This window comes from Salvelinus sp. IW2-2015, linkage group LG15, assembly GCF_002910315.2.
Source record: "Salvelinus sp. IW2-2015 linkage group LG15, ASM291031v2, whole genome shotgun sequence".
In the NCBI taxonomy this organism is placed as follows: domain Eukaryota; kingdom Metazoa; phylum Chordata; class Actinopteri; order Salmoniformes; family Salmonidae; genus Salvelinus; species Salvelinus sp. IW2-2015.
Window position 1 is genome coordinate 51,043,745 of NC_036855.1, and position 18,244 is coordinate 51,061,988.

Sequence of the window (18,244 nt, forward strand, 5' to 3'; positions counted from 1 at the left end):
GCAAGCCGCAGCAATGAAGAATTGAGTGCGTGCGCGTTCACGCGAAAGGCAGGGGGGAGATTTTCGGCACAACAGTTTGCGCAACATTGTAACCTATGTTTGAGACCAACGTGTGGCCGTGACAGTGTGAGAAGCGCGCCAGTATCTCTCACATAACGAGAATGAGATTCACTTTCTATGATAGACATTATTCCTTATAGAATCATAGACGCGCGAAGGGTTCTGAAGGAACTGCAGCATCCCTGATAAATTGAAATACATTTTCCAAAGTTTTAGAATTACTGCTGTCTGTTCTAAAATAAATGAAATAATTTAGAATAGCCTACTACACCATGAGGTCTATAATTTAGCCACAGAGTATTAATATCTTTTTTTATTTTTAAATAGCCTAGCTGTAGATTGTAGCCCAATAACAAGGAATAGCCTACATTCAGGAGCGCGCGTCAAATCTGTCAGTGACAAAACAGGCTTTTCGCAATATTTCAAACACAATCGAGGGAAAACACAGGTTGTAAAACAAATTGCTCCTGCTGAAAAGAGAAGACTATGCGGTACACTACCAAAATATTTGATCAACTTCCAAATATTGTTTTACAAGAGAGAGAGAGATAGGCTTTTGGCATGAACAGCAAGTGAGCTGCGCATCATTGGGTGAGTTAGTGCAACTGGAACGCATTTTTAGGACTATAATTTCCTCCTCATATTGTAGCCTACAATATGTCTCCACACACATAGGCCGAGGCTATTGATGGATTCAAGACAAAGTCGTTTTTATTTATCTCAGATTCTCTGTTTGTCAGTGTCAAAGTAACCCTCCATTTCGATAATTTGTGCGGTATACAAAAATGATTCTGCCCAAGTCTCCAGTCATGCAAAATTAAGTAGAATAGCATGAGATGCATTTATAAAAAAGCCATTAACAAATTGGATGATATGCATGCAATGCTTTATTATAAAGGTGTTTTTTTAATGCGTTCGGGTACATCAGAACTCCCCAGGTCAACCCACTCTAGCGCTGGCTTTTTGTTTCGACACCTCCCGATTTACAAATGAAGCGCTGCTAATCACCCATGTGTAAACTTCGGCTAATAAAGACACACCCTCGTCTACTTACACAAGCCTCATGCCCTTGGGAATCCACGTCACCATCTTGGACATCGGGCCAAACAAGGGAAGTTCGCAACTTAAGCCCCTCAGGCCAATTTTTTTTATCGACTTTGCGAGTGTACAATTATGTACAAACATTTTACTTCTTCAAAGTTCCAGCTGGGCAGGCTAACGTTAGTTATCTAATTAATTAGCTACAGTTGCCCTACAAGTGTATACTCGTTAGACGTCATGATACGTCATGATACGTCATCAGAAGTGTCCACTTTATTTGAGGGCTGAGGCAATATGGTTTTGTCTTTTAAGTGTTTAGTAAGCCTATTACGGCTCGTGTTCACTTGCACGCGGTAAATTGCCGTGTGTCGCTTAGTCTGGTTATTAAATGAGTAAATCGTTAAATAGTAATATGCTCTAAAACGCTCTTATGACAAACAAACTTCGCTTCCCCGTTTTGTGAGGTTTGAAAATATGCTTGGCCTATCATGGGGGTGTGTGTGTGTGTGTGTGTGCGTGTGCTGGAAGTAACATTTTGCAACATATGGTGTTACTAGCGGGAAGGCTGTGGCTAACCTTGGGTGTAGGCAGTTATCATGAGTTGTGGGAGACACATACAGAGCATAGTGTTGCGAGAACAAACTGTCTTTTGTTAGACAATAACAGGAGCCAGATGTGTGATAACTGTATCCAGGGTGTGGGCCCAGAAGGTAATCTGCCCAGCAACAACTACACCTGCCAACGGGAGCGCCTGGGGGCTGGGACCAGTCTGTGCGCCAACGATGGGCTAGCAAGTTTAAACCACGCTCAGCCTCTACTGTGACAGGCCAGCTCAGAAGCGGGAACTTACCTTGTCACAGTATAAAAGAACATGTCTGTACTATTTCAGTCAGTTCCCTGCTTTACCCTGCGTGGTGATACAGTGAACCCGTATATACGAAAATTGCATTTACCATTCTGAGCTTATGTTAAATAAAAATACTTAAAGTATATTCGGTGACTTTGAATCACATTTTATCCTGATACCAGATTCGATTGACGCAACCTTTTACAGTTTCCAATAGCCCACATGGCTGGGAGAACCTATTCTGTAGATTGTGCAGGCTAACTCAAATGAGTTGCTAACTGGTCTCTAGCTATCTAGCCAACTTTATATAATGTATGTATAGATAGCTAGCTAAGTTAATTAAATATCACCAGCTACCTAACTTCATATTAGCTAGCTATCTTGATATATTTATCACTGTAAAAATGCATTTTTAGGTAGCTAGCTAACAGCTATGGAGGAGGGTGAAAGGATAGCATCCCCAACTGTTGAGGTGAGAGAGTATGCGAATCTGGATAAGGCAGGCACATTTGTGTAGTTCCAGTCCCTAGAAGTGAGGACGGAGAGAATAGTAACATAATATTCAGTGTGCTCTAATTTTTGTATAATGAAGTCTGTTTCTCGTGAGGTTTTCTGTCCTCAGATAAAGAGAGCTGTGAAGACTTGTCTGCAGATGAAGAGGTCCCAATTAAGAGCAGTGGTTCTCAGTCCAGGTCCTGGGGACTCAAAGGGGTGCACATTTTTGTTTTTTCCTTGGCACTACACAGCTGATTCAAATGATCGACTCATCAAGCCTCAAGTGGTATTCATGTATTCATTTGTGATGCTATCCTTGATATGATCCTGCTATTGTCACATGGATCTTCCAATCCAATGTTATCATGATTTGTTATAAGGGATATTATACTTTAGTAATTCACAATGACCTGGTGATGTAAAAGTCTAATAATGACATCTTTCATATTCCTACAGATACCTTGTAACTGGAGTTTCCTTCAAAACGATTGCCTACAGTTACCGTGTAGGGCACTGCAATGTTGGGTGACCAGTGCCATGTGGGACTGCCTCCTGGAGAAATTCAGGTGTGTGAAGTAGAGGTAGACCGATTAATCGGAATGGCCGATTAATTATGGCGGATTTCAAGTTTTCATAACAATCTGTATTTTTGGACGCCAATTTTTTATTTTTTGTTATATTCTTTATTTAACTAGGCAAGTCATTTAAGAACACATTCTTATTTTCAATGACGGCCTAGGAACGGTGGGTTAACTGCCTTGTTCAGGGGCAGAACGACAGATTTTTACCTTGTCAGCTCAGGGATTCAATCTTGCAACCTTACGGTTAACTAGTCCAACGCTCTAACCACCTGCCTCTCATTGCCCTCCACGAGGAGCCTGCCTGTTACACGAATGCAGTAAGAAGCCAAGGTAAGTTGCTTGCTAGCATTAAACTTATCTTATAAAAAACAATCAATCAATCATAATCACTAGTTAACTACACATGGTTGATGATATTACTAGTTTATCTAGCGTGTCCTGCGTTGCATATAATCGATGCAGTGCACATTCGCGAAAAAGGACTGTTGTTGCTCCAACATGTACCTAACCATAAACATCAATGCCTTTCTTAAAATCAACACACATTCACACACACCACTAAAAAAATAATTAAAAAAAATACACATTCAAGCACTCAGTCATAGTTGCTAATATATGCATATTATTATTAGTATTGGATAGAAAACACTCTGAAGTTTCTAAAACGGTTTGAATTATGTCTGACTATAACAGAACTCATATGGCAGGCAAAAAGGTGAGAAATTCCACTTCCTGTTTGGATTTTTTCTGAGGCTGCTTGATTTTCAACCAAGCTCCCAATGAAATTACAGCGAGATATGGATGAGTTTTCACTTCCTACGGCTTCCACTAGATGTCAACAGTCAATAGAACTTTGTCTGATGACTCTACTGTGAAGGGGGGCCGAAGGAGACAGGAATGAGTCACCACTGCCATGAGGTGACCATGCTTTGACCACACGCGTTCACGTGAGAGGCAGCTCCGTTCCATCGCTCATCTGAAGTCAATGTAATTCTCCGGTTGGAACGTTATTCAAGATGTATGTTAACACAATACATCGTTTGACATGTTTCTACTGACTGTTACGGAACTTTTGGACATTTAGTCACGTTTTAGTGAACGCGCTTTGTGACTTTGGAATTGTTTACCAAACGAGCTAACCAAAGTAGCTAATTGGACATAAATAACGGACATTATCGAACAAATCAAGCATTTATTGTGGACCTGGGATTCCTGGGAGTGCATTCTGATGAAGATCATCAAAGGTAAGGGAATATTTATCATGTAATTTCTGGTTTCTGTTGACTCCAACATGGCGGCTAATTTGACTCTTGTTCTGAGCACCGTCTCAGATTATTGCATGGTTTGCTTTTTCTGTAAAGTTATTTTGAAATCTGACACAGCGGTTACATTAAGGAGAGGTATATCTATAATTCCATGTGTATAACTTGTATTATCATCTACATTTATGATGAGTATTTCTGTTGAAACGATGTGGCTATGCACTATCACTGGATGTTTTTGGAACTAGTGAATGTAACACGCCAATGTAAACTCCGATTTTTTTTATATAAATATGAACTTTATCAAACAAAACATGAATGTATTGTGTAACATGAAGTCCTATGAGTGCCATCTGATGAAGATCATCAAAGGTTAGTGATTAATTTTAGCTATATTTCTGCTTTTTGTGACTGCTATATTTCGCTGGAAAAATGGCTGTGCTTATTGTGGTTTGGTGTGACCTAACATAATCGTTTGTAGTGCTTTCGCTGAAAAGCATATTTGAAATCGGACACTTTGGTGGGATTAACAACAAGATTACCTTTAAAATGGTATAAGAAACATGTATGTCTGAGGAATTTTAATTATGAGATTTCTGTTTTGAATTTGGCGCACTGCACTTTCACTGGCTGTTGTCATATCATCCCGTTACCGGGATTGCAGCCATAATGTCACGCTCGTTGTATGGTGGAAGAGAGGAGGACCAAGGCTCAGCGTGATACGAATACATTCTCTTATTTAATGAAACAAAGAACACTTACAAAACAACAAACGAACGTGACGCTATATAATAAACAAGTGCAGACACAGGCAACTTACACATAGACAATAACCCACAATACAAAACAGGCTACCTAAATATGGTTCCCAATGAGACAACGCAAAACACCAGTCTCTGATTGAGAACCATATCAGGCCAAACACATAGAAATAGACAAACCAGACATACAACATAGAATGCCCACTCAGATCACACCCTGACCAAACAAAACATAAAACATAAAAAGCAAACTATGGTCAGGGCGTGACACATAAGAAGTTAAGGACCCTCTCATGACAGCAAAACAGAATTTCATCTTGTCAGTGAGCAAAGAAGTGACACCATTCCTCACACGCTACCAGACCGAAAAGCCCATGGTGCCATTTCTCTCTACAGACTTGTTGAAGCTGCTTAAGAGCGAGGAGCAGATTCATTAAGCCAGACCTCATGAAAGAAGCGAAGAAAGCTCAAACACTTTTTGATGTCGAGGTGAACCAGTCATCCAATCACATGGACTCCTCACAGGTCGACTTGGGCTTTGTTACTCGAAGAATTGTGAGAGACTTGACCGCAGGGAAGAAAATTGGACAGAAAACATTGATGGACGTGAAAATCGCTCACAACTGTTAACAAACTCATTGAGGAATCTCCATTGAATTACTCTCTGGTCTCGCATCTTTCTTTCTTGGATCCAAGGGAAATGGCAGGCACAAATGGAAAGAAGGCACCTACCTACCTTGTAAATAGTCATCGGTTGAAGGAAGAAGATTGTGATGACATCATACAACAATACTCACTTTTTATTGATGACATTGTCCAGGCCCAACACTCAGTTTGTAAACTTTGATCCTGTACAAGACAGCGTGCACACATTTTTACATGAGTATATGTCAAAGGACAAAGAGCTCAGAAATCTATGGAGATTTGCCAGCAACTCCTTTTACTGTCACACGAGCAAGTCTTAGTAGAGCGTGGATTCTCCATCAATTGGCAGATTGAAGTGGAGAACTTGAAGGAAGATTCATACATAGCACAGAGATGTATTGTTGACCACATAAGAGCTGTGGGTGGCATACATAATGTGTGCATTGACAGACCGCTGCTGATGTCAGTGGCATCTGGAAGGCAGAGGTATGTGACACATCAAGAAGAACAGAGACAGAAGAATGGATGAGCAAAAAAAAACAAAGGAGAAAAGACCTTATAGATGAAATAGATCAACTTAAAGGGAAGAAAAGAAGACTTACCGATGACAAATGCTCTCGAGACCTCAGCAGACAAATTTGCACACGAAGCAAAGGGCACAGGCAACCTCACTCTTATTGCCAAGTTCAGTAGCCTGAGAAAGGGTGCAAAAGATAAGAGCACAAATAGCTGAAATAGAAACACTACTCAACAAAAAAGTGAATGACCTGAAAAGCAAAAGGGGCATAGCAGCAAAAAGCAAGGGTTGGGCACTGTAAGTTTGAGAAAGGGCAAAACACTATTCAATGAGTAAGTGATAAAAAAATAAATAGAAAAGCAAATATACCAAAAAGGCCAACAACCCCAGAACAATGGTTGGGGAAATGTTTTATTTATTTTTATCCAATTCATTTATCTAATCTTTTATTGTCGCAAAACATTTTATTTATGGTCATATGCTTTTGTTTATCTATTCATTTGGTCATGTTCATGAAAAAATGTCTGCGACATGTTTTGTGTTAAGCTGGTGCTAATGAAATAAACAAGGAGTTACTTAGCTCTTCAACTCGTGAATAAGTATCTTTCGCTCAACTTACACAATATATTGTTTTGCTGTGTTCGAGATGGCAAGAGACCACGTAGTCTGCCATCACTGTAACACAGCACAATTGAAAAGTGTTCACACATTCAAGCCTCTCTTTTTTTATTGTTGTCTTTGAGCTTCTGCAAAGCCTGCTAGTTCTCATTTATAAACATTCTCAGTGTTGTAACAGTAATTAACCTTGATTCGTGTCTCAAACTATGCCATGTTGGGTCCTTGAATTTGAAGGAATTGGGCCTGGAAAGTCCTTGAATTTGATGACTTAAGAAGGTGTTGGAACCCTGGGATAGACACGAGGACCAGGAGGGGATCTGCCGCCGTGTGTCAGAGGGGAAGTCTGCTGCTCTGCAGGATATTTCAAGGATGGCGTCCAACAAAACAGCAAGAGCGGCAATCTGTGTTCGGGAGATCTTCACCTCCTACTTCTTCGAAGAGGGTGCTGTTCCCTGGCAACACCGTAAACTACACTATGCACAACGAAAGGCTATTTTACGAGCCATCCACATTGCAATAAGAGTATTATTCCATTTACTTAGCTACATTTGAAGTCTGAAGTTACATACACTTATGTTGGKGTCATTAAAACTCGTTRTTCAACCACTCCACAAATTTCTTGTTAACAAACTATAGTTTTGGCAAGTTGGTTAGGACATCTACTTTGTGCATGACACAAGGTATTTTTCCAACAATTGTTTAGACAGATTATTTCACTGTATCACAATTCCAGTTGGTCAGAAGTTTGCATACACTACATTGACTGTGCCTTTAAACAGCTTGGAAATTCCAGAAAAAGATGTCATGGCTTTAGAAGCTTCTGATAGGCTAATTGACATCATTGGAGTCAATTGGAGGTGTACCTGTGGATGTATTTCAAGGCCTACCTTCAAACTCAGTGCCTCTTTGCTTGACATCATGGGAAAATCTAAAGAAATGAGCCAAGACCTCATAAAAAAAATGTAGACCTCCACAATTCTGGTTCATCCTTGGGACCAATTTCCAAACGCCTGAAGGTACCACATTCATCTGTACAAACAATAATGCATATTCGTTTGTCTCCACATTAACATATTCCTCTCAACTGTACATTTTTTGCATGATTCGTTATGCCGTTATAATTACATACATTTGCTTCCATTTTAGTAAAGTCTCCAGCCTTGGGTCGCATAGCATCAAATTCGGCATGGGAACCACTCGATATGATTGGTCATCGCCCAGCCGTTGCCGCTGGTGATTTGCATAAAGTTGGGAAATGTTGAACTTTTTCACCACGTCCCATGCCACGTTTGCACCGCTCAACGGTCCCAGCCCTCTCCGCTTCTCACTTCTTTCAATCCATCAAATGAATGGGTAGCGGTGTTTCACCACGGGGCATTAGATGTTGGAAATCTGCCACTTCGCTTGCGCCAGAGGGCCTGGCCCGCCCTACCGTACCTCCTTGCCAGTCCAAATGGTCAAGATTTCAATATTTTATTTATTTGACCGAGATGCGCAATGACAGAAAGACGTATTAATTTCAGTTAAAGCATTCGGGCGAGCGACACAGCGGCCCTCTGTCTCATTATATGTAGACCATGTATCTGATGCTGTCTGGACCAAAAGAGTATGGCATGTCATACTATTTCTGTCGAGACAGCATCATATACATATAGAGGGGCACTGTTTTGTTTGCACAGATGCTTTCTCCGGTGATAGTTTCAGCAGAGAGGAAGAGGATAAGCGAGAGGGCTCACTCTCTGCAAAATCTGTCCAGTATAAGCCCAATGCGTTTCTATAGGAATAATATGCATACCTACCCTTGTCGCCTGCATTCCTGCCTTTGGGACAAAGACTCCTATTGTTAGGGAGGAGACATGAGCATCTCATCATTATATAGAAATCTCTGGTTTCAGCCTCTTGGAAATTTGAAAGGAAAGTTGGCGAGTGCACTGTTAGGATGCTGGATAGTCCTGAAGTCAATTGATGTTTTGCCAAAATTATATAATTACTCCTGTCTAAATAAAAGCATTCAAAAGACTTCAACGGGGAGCATGACTAACATACTGACTACACCGGGCCCGTCCACGTGCGCATGTTGATTTTGTCCACCAACACCAGACATGATCAGGACATGCAGGTTGAAATATCAAAAGGAACTATCAAAAGGAACCAACTGTATTCATTTGGGGACAGGTCAAAATAATTAAATATTTATGGCAATTTTGCTAGCTAGCTTGTGTTGCTAGCTAATTTTACCTGAAATGCACAAGGTCCTCTACTCCGACAATTAATCCACACATAAAAGGGCAAACCAAATTTGTTTCTAGTAATCTCTCCTCCTTCAGGCTTCTTTTTTGGATTTTATATGGCGGTTGGCAACCAACTTTAAGGTGCATTACCACCACCATCTGAACTGGAGTGTGGACCTCAGTTAATCTTCAATCACCCACATGGGTACTGTACATGCTCCTAAAAACCAATGAGGAGATGGGAGAGGCGGGACTTCAATGCGTCAAGCTTCACTGTCACAGCCGGCCGCGAACCGGAGACCCATGAGGTGACGCACAATTGGCCCAGCGTCGTCCGGGTTAGGGGAGGGTTTGGCCAGCCGGGATGTCCTTGTCCCATCGCGCTCTAGCGACTCCTGTGGTGGGCCAGGCGCATGCACGCTGACACGTTCACCAGTTGTACGGTGTTTCCTCCAACACGTTGGTGTGGTTGGCTTCTGGGTTAAGCGAGCAGTATGTCAAGAAGCAGGGTGGATTGGCAAGTTCGTGTTTCGAAGGACGCATGGCTCTTGACCTTCGCCTCTCGACCTTCGCCTCTCCAGTCCATACAGGAGATGCAGCGATGGGACAAGACTAACTACCAATTGGGGAGAAAAAGGGGAGGGGGGGAAATATATACAAATAAAAAAATGTTGCATCAAGAAGAAGGGAAGGGGTGTGTGGCGACAATATGGTGCGTCTCCAGAATGCATGCATATGTAGGAAAGTGCCCATTTGGCAATGTCTTATTTCTGATTGTCTTAACAAAACACGTACACCACACATTTTTGTTCACCTCACACAAGTCAACAAAGTCTGTTATTCTAACATCCATTGCGAATGATAGTTCCTCAGTATTTAAAAATCTTTCCAACACTCCCGCCCTTGATAATCACCAAGCCTCGGTGTGAAAGAGAAAAATATCTTTATCATGATCTGATGATCCCATATATCCATTGGAAATGCCATAAAAAAAATTATCTTTCTGTCCCGAGCTCACCATCGCCATAAACTGAGGGCCTGGAATAGGCTAGTTGATACATTGCAAGTTCGTAAATGAAACAACCAGAATTTCACAATTTTGTTTTTGTCGGCTTTAGGATATTTCACTTAATTGATGTAAGATATACGCCAACTGCTGCATTTAGCCACCAATGGATCACAGTGTACCAATGTGTCCATATGGCAGAGTCTAGTGCTCTAGCCATAGTTGAATTTTAACTTTTTTGAATTTACTTAAGATTTTTGATTAACCACGTGACAATGATTGAGAAACTAAAACTTTATCGAAACACAATTCCTGACATTTAATCCTAGTAAAAATTCCCTGTCTTAGGTCAGTTAGGATCACCACTTTATTTTAAGAATGTGAAATGTCAGAATAATAGAAAGAATTATTTATTTCAGCTTTTATTTCTTTCATCACATTCCCAGTGGGTCAGAAGTTTACATACACTCAATTAGTATTTGGTAGCATTGCCTTTAAATTGTTNACACAAAGACATGGAGGGGAACAGAGGACTAAATACATGCAGTGTGATTAGATAATGAAAACCAGGTGTGTATGGAAACTAGACAAAACAAATAAATATGAAAAATGTAGCGGCGATGGCTAGAAAGCCGGTGACGTCGAACATCGCCCGAACAAGGAGAGGAGCCGACTTCGGTGGAAGTTGTGACACTTCCAAATGGACAATGACCCCAAGGATACTTCCAAAGTTGTGGCAAAATGGCTTAAGGACAACAAAGTCAGGATATTGGAGTGGCCATCACAAAGCCCTGACCTCAATCCTATAGATCATTTGTGTGCAGAACTGAAAAAGCGTGTGCGAGCAAGGAGGCCTACAAACCCAACTTATTGTGGGAAGCTTGTGGAAGTCTACCCGAAACGTTTGACCCAAGTTAAACAATTTAAAGGCAATGCTACCAAATACTAATTGAGTGTATGTAAACTTCTGACCCACTGGGAATGTGATGAAAGAAATAAAAGCTGAAATAAATAATTCTTTCTATTATTCTGACATTTCACATTCTTAAAATAAAGTGGTGATCCTAACTGACCTAAGACAGGGAATTTTTACTAGGATTAAATGTCAGGAATTGTGTTTCGATAAAGTTTTAGTTTCTCAATCATTGTCACGTGGTTAATCAAAAATCTTAAGTAAATTCAAAAAAGTTAAAATTCAACTATGGCTAGAGCACTAGACTCTGCCATATGGACACATTGGTACACTGTGATCCATTGGTGGCTAAATGCAGCAGTTGGCGTATATCTTACATCAATTAAGTGAAATATCCTAAAGCCGACAAAAACAAAATTGTGAAATTCTGGTTGTTTCATTTACGAACTTGCAATGTATCAACTAGCCTATTCCAGGCCCTCAGTTTATGGCGATGGTGAGCTCGGGACAGAAAGATAATTTTTTTTATGGCATTTCCAATGGATATATGGGATCATCAGATCATGATAAAGATATTTTTCTCTTTCACACCGAGGCTTGGTGATTATCAAGGGCGGGAGTGTTGGAAAGATTTTTAAATACTGAGGAACTATCATTCGCAATGGATGTTAGAATAACAGACTTTGTTGACTTGTGTGAGGTGAACAAAAATGTGTGGTGTACGTGTTTTGTTAAGACAATCAGAAATAAGACATTGCCAAATGGGCACTTTCCTACATATGCATGCATTCTGGAGACGCACCATATTGTCGCCACACACCCCTTCCCTTCTTCTTGATGCAACATTTTTTTATTTGTATATATTTCCCCCCCTCCCCTTTTTCTCCCCAATTGGTAGTTAGTCTTGTCCCATCGCTGCATCTCCTGTATGGACTGGAGAGGCGAAGGTCGAGAGGCGAAGGTCAAGAGCCATGCGTCCTTCGAAACACGAACTTGCCAATCCACCCTGCTTCTTGACATACTGCTCGCTTAACCCAGAAGCCAACCACACCAACGTGTTGGAGGAAACACCGTACAACTGGTGAACGTGTCAGCGTGCATGCGCCTGGCCCACCACAGGAGTCGCTAGAGCGCGATGGGACAAGGACATCCCGGCTGGCCAAACCCTCCCCTAACCCGGACGACGCTGGGCCAATTGTGCGTCACCTCATGGGTCTCCGGTTCGCGGCCGGCTGTGACAGTGAAGCTTGACGCATTGAAGTCCCGCCTCTCCCATCTCCTCATTGGTTTTTAGGAGCATGTACAGTACCCATGTGGGTGATTGAAGATTAACTGAGGTCCACACTCCAGTTCAGATGGTGGTGGTAATGCACCTTAAAGTTGGTTGCCAACCGCCATATAAAYTCCAAAAAAGAAGCCTGAAGGAGGAGAGATTACTAGAAACAAATTTGGTTTGCCCTTTTATGTGTGGATTAATTGTCGGAGTAGAGGACCTTGTGCATTTCAGGTAAAATTAGCTAGCAACACAAGCTAGCTAGCAAAATTGCCATAAATATTTAATTATTTTGACCTGTCCCCAAATGAATACAGTTGGTTCCTTTTGATAGTTCCTTTTGATATTTCAACCTGCATGTCCTGATCATGTCTGGTGTTGGTGGACAAAATCAACATGCGCACGTGGACGGGCCCGGTGTAGTCAGTATGTTAGTCATGCTCCCCGTTGAAGTCTTTTGAATGCTTTTATTTAGACAGGAGTAATTATATAATTTTGGCAAAACATCAATTGACTTCAGGACTATCCAGCATCCTAACAGTGCACTCGCCAACTTTCCTTTCAAATTTCCAAGAGGCTGAAACCAGAGATTTCTATATAATGATGAGATGCTCATGTCTCCTCCCTAACAATAGGAGTCTTTGTCCCAAAGGCAGGAATGCAGGCGACAAGGGTAGGTATGCATATTATTCCTATAGAAACGCATTGGGCTTATACTGGACAGATTTTGCAGAGAGTGAGCCCTCTCGCTTATCCTCTTCCTCTCTGCTGAAACTATCACCGGAGAAAGCATCTGTGCAAACAAAACAGTGCCCCTCTATATGTATATGATGCTGTCTCGACAGAAATAGTATGACATGCCATACTCTTTTGGTCCAGACAGCATCAGATACATGGTCTACATATAATGAGACAGAGGGCCGCTGTGTCGCTCGCCCGAATGCTTTAACTGAAATTAATACGTCTTTCTGTCATTGCGCATCTCGGTCAAATAAATAAAATATTGAAATCTTGACCATTTGGACTGGCAAGGAGGTACGGTAGGGCGGGCCAGGCCCTCTGGCGCAAGCGAAGTGGCAGATTTCCAACATCTAATGCCCCGTGGTGAAACACCGCTACCCATTCATTTGATGGATTGAAAGAAGTGAGAAGCGGAGAGGGCTGGGACCGTTGAGCGGTGCAAACGTGGCATGGGACGTGGTGAAAAAGTTCAACATTTCCCAACTTTATGCAAATCACCAGCGGCAACGGCTGGGCGATGACCAATCATATCGAGTGGTTCCCATGCCGAATTTGATGCTATGCGACCCAAGGCTGGAGACTTTACTAAAATGGAAGCAAATGTATGTAATTATAACGGCATAACGAATCATGCAAAAAATGTACAGTTGAGAGGAATATGTTAATGTGGAGACAAACGAATATGCATTATTGTTTGTACAGATGAATGTGGTACCTTCAGGCGTTTGGAAATTGGTCCCAAGGATGAACCAGAATTGTGGAGGTCTACATTTTTTTTATGAGGTCTTGGCTCATTTCTTTAGATTTTCCCATGATGTCAAGCAAAGAGGCACTGAGTTTGAAGGTAGGCCTTGAAATACATCCACAGGTACACCTCCAATTGACTCKAATGATGTCAATTAGCCTATCAGAAGCTTCTAAAGCCATTACATAATGTTCTGGAATTTTCCAAGCTGTTTGAAGGCACGGTCAACTTTGTATGTAAACTTCTGACCCACTGGAATTGTGATACAGTGAAATAACCTGTCTGTAAACAATTGTTGGAAAACTTACTTGTGTCATGCACAAAGTGGATGTCCTAACCGACTTGTCAAAACTATAGTTTGTTAACAAGACATTTGTGGACTGGTTGAAAAACAAGTTTAAATGACTCCAACCTAAGTGTATGTAAACTTCCGACTTCAACTGTATAAATATTAATAAGAGGCACGCTGATTGGTAGAAATGGTAGGACCAATTGTAAGCTTCCCCAAACTTGAAACTAATGAGCTGCCTATGGTCTTTACAATTACACCCATTTAAAAAATGCATGCAGGCGTGTGAACACACAGGAGGCCCCGTGAAAAAATGGGCCCACCTATGGAAAGCAAATGCCCATCCAACTGATTCGTTCTGGCACTGGGTATGATGAGTTGCTTATTTATTCTGTCTGCAATTTTCTGCCAGGCTCCCTCTCTGGCTTTTGCGGCTGCAGATGTATTACTTTTTTTGGTACAAATGTGAACATATTCTATGTATATTGTTTCTTGTTCAAGGCTTGTGAAATATTGGGCTCTATCTTTTGAGTCCATATCTATTGTTTTCTCTGTCAGACATTTAGACCTTTTTGATTGTTGCTGCACGCGCCAGTTGTCAGATGAACCAATCTGCGCTTCGCTTAGCTTAATACTTTAAACGAGAAGCAGCTGTTCTGGAACCAAGAAATCCTAGACTCCCTCATCTGGTTAAACCTCTACAGGATTGGTGTCCCCCCCGCGGGACAATTGAGCTAACGTAGGTTAATGTGATTAGCATGAGGATGTAAGTAACAAGAACATTTCCCAGGACATTCTGATATGGGCAGAAAGCATAAATTCTTGTCAATCTAACTGCGCTGTCCAATTTACAGTAGCTATTACAGTGAAATAATACCATGCTATTGTTTGAGGAGAGTGCACAGTTATGAACTTAAATTTATCAATAAACCTATTAGGCATATTTGGGCAGACTTAATACAACATTTTGAGCAGAAATGCAATGGTTCATTGGATCAGTCTAAAACTTTGCACATACACTGCTGCCATCTAGTAGCCAAAATCGCCAAATTGCACCTAACCTGGAATAATACATTATGGCCTTTCTCTTGCATTTCAAAGATGATGGTACAAGAAAAATACAACATTTTTTTCTCTCTTTGTATTATCTTTTACCAGAGCTAATGTGTTATATTCTCCTACATTAATTTCACATTTCCACAAACTTTTTAAAGTGTTTCCTTTCAAATGGAATCAAGAATATGCATATCCTTGCTTCAGGTCCTGAGCTACAGGCAGTTAGTTGGGTATGTCATTTTAGGTGAAAATTGAAAAAAGGGTCCGATACTCAAGATCAGAGGAGTATTCCAGAAAGATGGTTTAACAAATTCAGGATTTCCTGAAAATATCCGGATTGTCTTTAACCCAAATGAACACTTATGGCAAAGATTTTTAGAACTAAACCAAGATTGAAAACGACAGGCTGTGGTCTATGGGAACAAATTAATCATAGTGGGCAGAACAAGCAAGGAGGTGGGCAGAGCTAAGCATGAGCTAGCAAGATCCTATAGGCCCGTTCTAGCATACATCTGCATATTTCCGTTAGAGAACACCTACTTTGTGATGTGTGCAATAACTCAATTCACCTTTGCAGTCCTAAACAATGTGATTTTTTCCTACTTTGGCAAAGCGTCAAGTCTGAAAAACTGGGTCCACTCTGTTTATAGCCGATTCTAGTTCTGGGAACAAAAAACTGTATCGAGATCAAATGTTTCATCGATGAGAACTAGCAGAATGTAGGTCAAAATCCATCACCTTTTATCTTCATCCACTGCCAGCCAGTGGGCTACCTCACTACCATATTTGGAACCGCCAAGCGGATGCTTCACATACATCTGGTGAAATATTTGTCTCATTGTTCTATCTGTGCTTATGGGATATTCAGAGGGGTATCCTACGAAATAAGATTCAGTTAGTTTCACATTCCCGTTCAGGCTTCATCCGTACTTTATGCTGGATAACACTGTTCTGGAGCAGAGGGGTATCATGCGAAGCAGGTTTGAAGAGTTAGCAGGCAACTTTGGTCAACTCGGAGTTCAATTCAGGATAACCGGTCATATGAAAGTAGCTCACCTTTTAGCAAGGTCAATTTCTATGACAATTAATCCTTCAGAATTAACCTGCTCCAGGGCTGGCTAACTCACGGCTAACTCCATTTAGCCTGAATTAAATGAATGTGCCTCAAGTTGAGGACCAATTAAATAAGATCCCTTCGTTTGGGAAAGATGACTGATTCCATATTTTATTAATCAAATATATTGTTTAAAATTTACCTTGCTAACTCCTCGAACAGCATTGTAGGATACCCCTATGAGCAGTACCTGAGATGGGGTTTACACACAAAAAACAAGAAGAATTCCCTGTCTTAGAATGGCTTAGCATCCCTCAAAGTGTTCCTGGCACTTGGGGCTAGAAGCAGCAACTGTACACCTTTCCTGCGCACTTCAGTAGTTGGTATTCAGACATACCTTATGGAGCTGCGTAACAGGCTTTGCAGGCAGGGTTGCCAGATCAAGCAAATCTCTAGCCAATGACCACTCAAAACATGCCAGAAGGTCTGAAAACTTGCCCAATTTTTTTTTTTTTTTTTTACAGCAAGAGGGGAGTTGCCATATATACACACAAACTCTTTTTCCGTGACGTTATAGAGCCAATTAAGAAAGAATATCATAGTAACTTGTAACAACGTTAGAAGCAAAATGTGGGTTTCCTCAAAATAATTATTGCAAGCTATGACATTGCTTAATCATAGCAGTCAAATGAGTTGAATCGACAGCCATTGATTGAAAATTATCTGGAAAGTTTAYTAAGGGCAAATTATAATTTTCTCGTCACATTCAAATTCCTTTATTACGTCATAAGGTACAAACCATGGCTTAGAGCTGTTCTTAASCATAACGCACCGCGGAGTGCCTGGCCATATACCACAAACCCACGGGGTAATAAGAGATTGTTTCCCAATAGCCTGCTGGAATAGGCTACTGAGGATAGGGGTCATAATTCCAATCACTGAATTAAATAATATGTATATGAACTGAATATACTTTATTTAAAAAAAAAAAGCTTTACCTGTAGTCTAATCTGACTACTGTTACCGTCAACATAATGCGTTCATAATAACAAGGCTACTACAACTAACTGAAGTCATTGGCTATTTATTAAACTGGTTTGCCAGATCCAGGTAGGCTACACAAGTTGCACAAATTGATTTGCAGTGACTCCAGTGATATCGTCATTTCAACATATTTATTTTATGAAATGGTAGCCTACAATGACATATAACGTTACATTAATAGGCTACTTGATGGCCAACAGAGACAAATGTATTATTCTCCACATTTAGCCTGTCAGTTTCGTTGAGTAATTTTCCCCATACAAAAAAACACGCGAAAGACTGTCATAACTTCCATTTCAAATGTTCATTCGGGCTTCCCCCGAGACCCAAGAACTGAGCATGCATAAAGCCCTTCGCTTGATACCGTTTTCTTTAAGCAGTCAACAGTAGAATACCGTTTAAACCACCTTTGAGATAATTTATGTAATGCGCGCCAAAGTCCTGTTCCAGTGCTTTGTCTACATTATTTATTGTGCATCAATTATTGCATATCATTATGTTGTATGGAAAAAGGGTTGGAAATAGGTCTCTCCATAATGACAAACAGCCTACCGAAAATTTAAATTATGCTGCTTTCTCTCCTCTCGCTAACGTGACTCAGCCAATAACTGTAGTGTTCTCTCAAAAAACAAACACACCCCACTCACTAACAGTACGCGACACTACCCGACAGTCAGCAGTAGGTCACAGTGAAATATATATATTAAGAAAAATGCCATGGTGACCGCGGTGCAATTTAGAAAACGCCCAAAAACCTGCAACACGCGGCCAATACATTTTCACCCGCGGTTTCAAAGTAGCCCAATTTGTCCGGAAAATCCGAACATGACAACACTGTTTGCAGGTGTGGTTCCCTTGCATGAGTTGAAAACATTTAATTAAACTGCTGAAAACCCCGCCACTTGCTGGTCAACAGATTTTCTCGTGGAGTTCATTCAATAGGGGGTTCAGCACATTTATCAAAAGCCATCCTTTTAAATTTGGTGTAATGTGAATTCAGAAAGAGTGGGACATAAACTGGGACAGTTTAATACTGCCGTATTTATTTATTGTTCTGACATGAGA

The 18,244-nt window shown here is 40.9% G+C and overlaps 1 protein-coding gene across 1 annotated transcript in view; it reads right to left on the minus strand.

The window, feature by feature from the left end:
• Positions 1-6,295: 6,295 nt before the first annotated feature.
• The window catches only part of LOC111974183 (lysosomal acid phosphatase-like), a 29,167-nt gene continuing 17,218 nt past the window's right edge, over positions 6,296-18,244 (minus strand). Inside the window, 1 exon segment of the mRNA XM_024001821.3 lies at positions 6,296-6,386. Within this exon segment, the coding sequence (XP_023857589.1) occupies positions 6,379-6,386 (8 nt within the window). The 3' untranslated portion in view covers positions 6,296-6,378.